The sequence below is a fragment of the Sinocyclocheilus anshuiensis genome, unplaced genomic scaffold (genome assembly GCF_001515605.1).
Source record: "Sinocyclocheilus anshuiensis isolate Anshui unplaced genomic scaffold, SAMN03320099.WGS_v1.1 scaffold346, whole genome shotgun sequence".
NCBI classification, from domain to species: Eukaryota; Metazoa; Chordata; class Actinopteri; order Cypriniformes; family Cyprinidae; genus Sinocyclocheilus; species Sinocyclocheilus anshuiensis.
The window spans coordinates 501368-503427 of NW_015546048.1; the positions used below are offsets into that span (position 1 = coordinate 501368).

At 34.9% G+C, this 2060-nt stretch overlaps 1 protein-coding gene across 4 annotated transcripts in view; it reads left to right on the forward strand.

Annotated features, from left to right (window-relative positions):
* The window catches only part of LOC107699064 (cadherin-related family member 5-like), a 24439-nt gene that overhangs the window by 20075 nt on the left and 2304 nt on the right, over positions 1-2060 (forward strand). For 2 of the 4 annotated variants that reach the window (XM_016500228.1, XM_016500229.1), the window contains exon 15: positions 1606-1626. The exons of the other annotated variants lie outside the window; for them this stretch is intronic. In XM_016500228.1, coding sequence (XP_016355714.1) covers positions 1606-1626 — 21 coding nt within the window. The remainder of the gene's footprint in view (positions 1-1605; positions 1627-2060) is intronic. 4 annotated transcript variants of the gene reach the window in all.

Below are 2060 nucleotides of genomic sequence, written 5' to 3' on the forward strand. Positions count from 1 at the left end.
TGTGTGTATATATATATATATATATATATATATATATATATGAGGGCTGTCAGTCAATTAAAATTTTTTATCTAATTAATTACATGATGTGTGGATTAATTAATCTAATTAATCGCAAATTACATTTAGCTGTGAAAATACCCCCAAAAGATTATTTAATGCTATTTTTGTGTTAAATGAGAAAGTATTAAGTACACATTATAAATAGTAGCCTATAGCTTTAGAAATAAACATTTTAGATTCAACATAAAATGTATTACACATAAACGTTTAGGCTACCACGGCTTAACATAAACTATGAAACATAAAAGAAGATCATTTGAGAGACAGCTCCGTTTTTTTCCGTTCATGCAATGGAAGTCATTGGTAACCAAAACAGCACCAACAGTCTTCAAAATACCTTCTATGTTCCACAAAAGAAAGCAAGTCATTCAGGTTTGAGTAAATGATGACAATTTAAAATTTGTGGGTGCAATATCCCTTTAAAGGAACTCGTGTGATATCGCTTATCATATGATATAAATATGAGACAAAAACTCAAGACAGTTATGCCCCAATATCTTGAATTTTAGGGCATAACTGCATTTATGGAGTTTAGATTTGTCAACAGTCAACTGTATGAAATGTAAGATGACGTACAGATCTGGGGGCAGGGCCAGTGCGTTAACTGCGTTACAATATTTTAATCTTATGAGCCTTTCATTTGATTCGTTCAAACGTCTGATTCATTCGGGAATTCAGTAAACGGCTCACTTTATGAATGGGGCTTTAAATCATTGATTCACACAATTCGTTCAAAACGCGGATTCATTCAGAAACTAAACACCGCTGTGTTCCGCGGAGACGCACAACAGTTCTGCTGCGGCTTTATAGGTAATATTTTTGTTGGCAAAACTGAGCAAAAACAGATATTATTGTGTTTAAAATACAACGCAATATCAACATTATTTACTGAACCTTTGTGTAAAATCACATTTGCACTCAAACAGCACTGGTGTGTTCCACTCTGCTGGTGTGATATTGCTTATCATGTGATATAAATATGTGACAATAACTCATACAGGAGCATTTTTGCACCAATATCTTGAATTTTAGGGCATAACTGCATTAATGACTTGTTGTCCAAGTTTGGGCAAACAGTGTTTGAGTCCCAACTCGTTGAAAATGGCAAAAATCTTTAAAAAAATGTATCCAGCTCAAGCAAACTTAATTTTATGTGAATTTTAGGGATTCTTATTCACACCTTGGTGTTTCCATCCAGCATTTCATATCCAATTTGCCTAAATGTGCATAACAGTGTGTTGATGAAAACCCCGCTTTTTAATTCCTCTTGTTGGAGCTAAACTCTGCAGGACACCAGCCCTCCAGGACCGAGTTTGGGCACCCCTGCTTTAAGTTTGGGCAAACAGTGTTTGAGTCCCAACTCGTTGAAAATGGCAAAAATCTTTAAAAAAATGTATCCAGCTCAAGCAAACTTAATTTTATGTGAATTTTAGGGATTCTTATTCACACCTTGGTGTTTCCATCCAGCATTTCATATCCAATTTGCCTAAATGTGCATAAAAGTGTTGATGAAAACCCAGCTTTTTAATTCCTCTTATGTAGAGCTTAAGATGGTTTCAGCAGGTAAGTACTATTAAGTAGCTAGACGTGTTCAGCAGTGTCACTGTCCCTTGTGAAGGTGAGATGTATTTTCTGAGAATCCGAAAGCCGTATACTACTGGTAGGCCGGTTTAAATGGGATTGTCAGTGTTACAGTTTATCATAAACATGGTGCACCATTTAACCGCTGGTCAGTATACGAAGCACAGCCCCCTGTGTCTAATGGTTTGGTATATTTATTTCACGGTGTATTTGATTGATCTGTGTTTGTTATCATGTAGAAAGGTGTTTTGTATTTGTGTATGCATTTGTATTACATCTTCAGGTTTAATAAACACTGTTGAAAATATAGTAATTGTTAATTGTTTATTGATTGATTCTTGAGAGATGAGACAAAACATACGCCACACTTTTACCTGACATTAGTTGATATTGAAGACAATCACTAGAATGATATA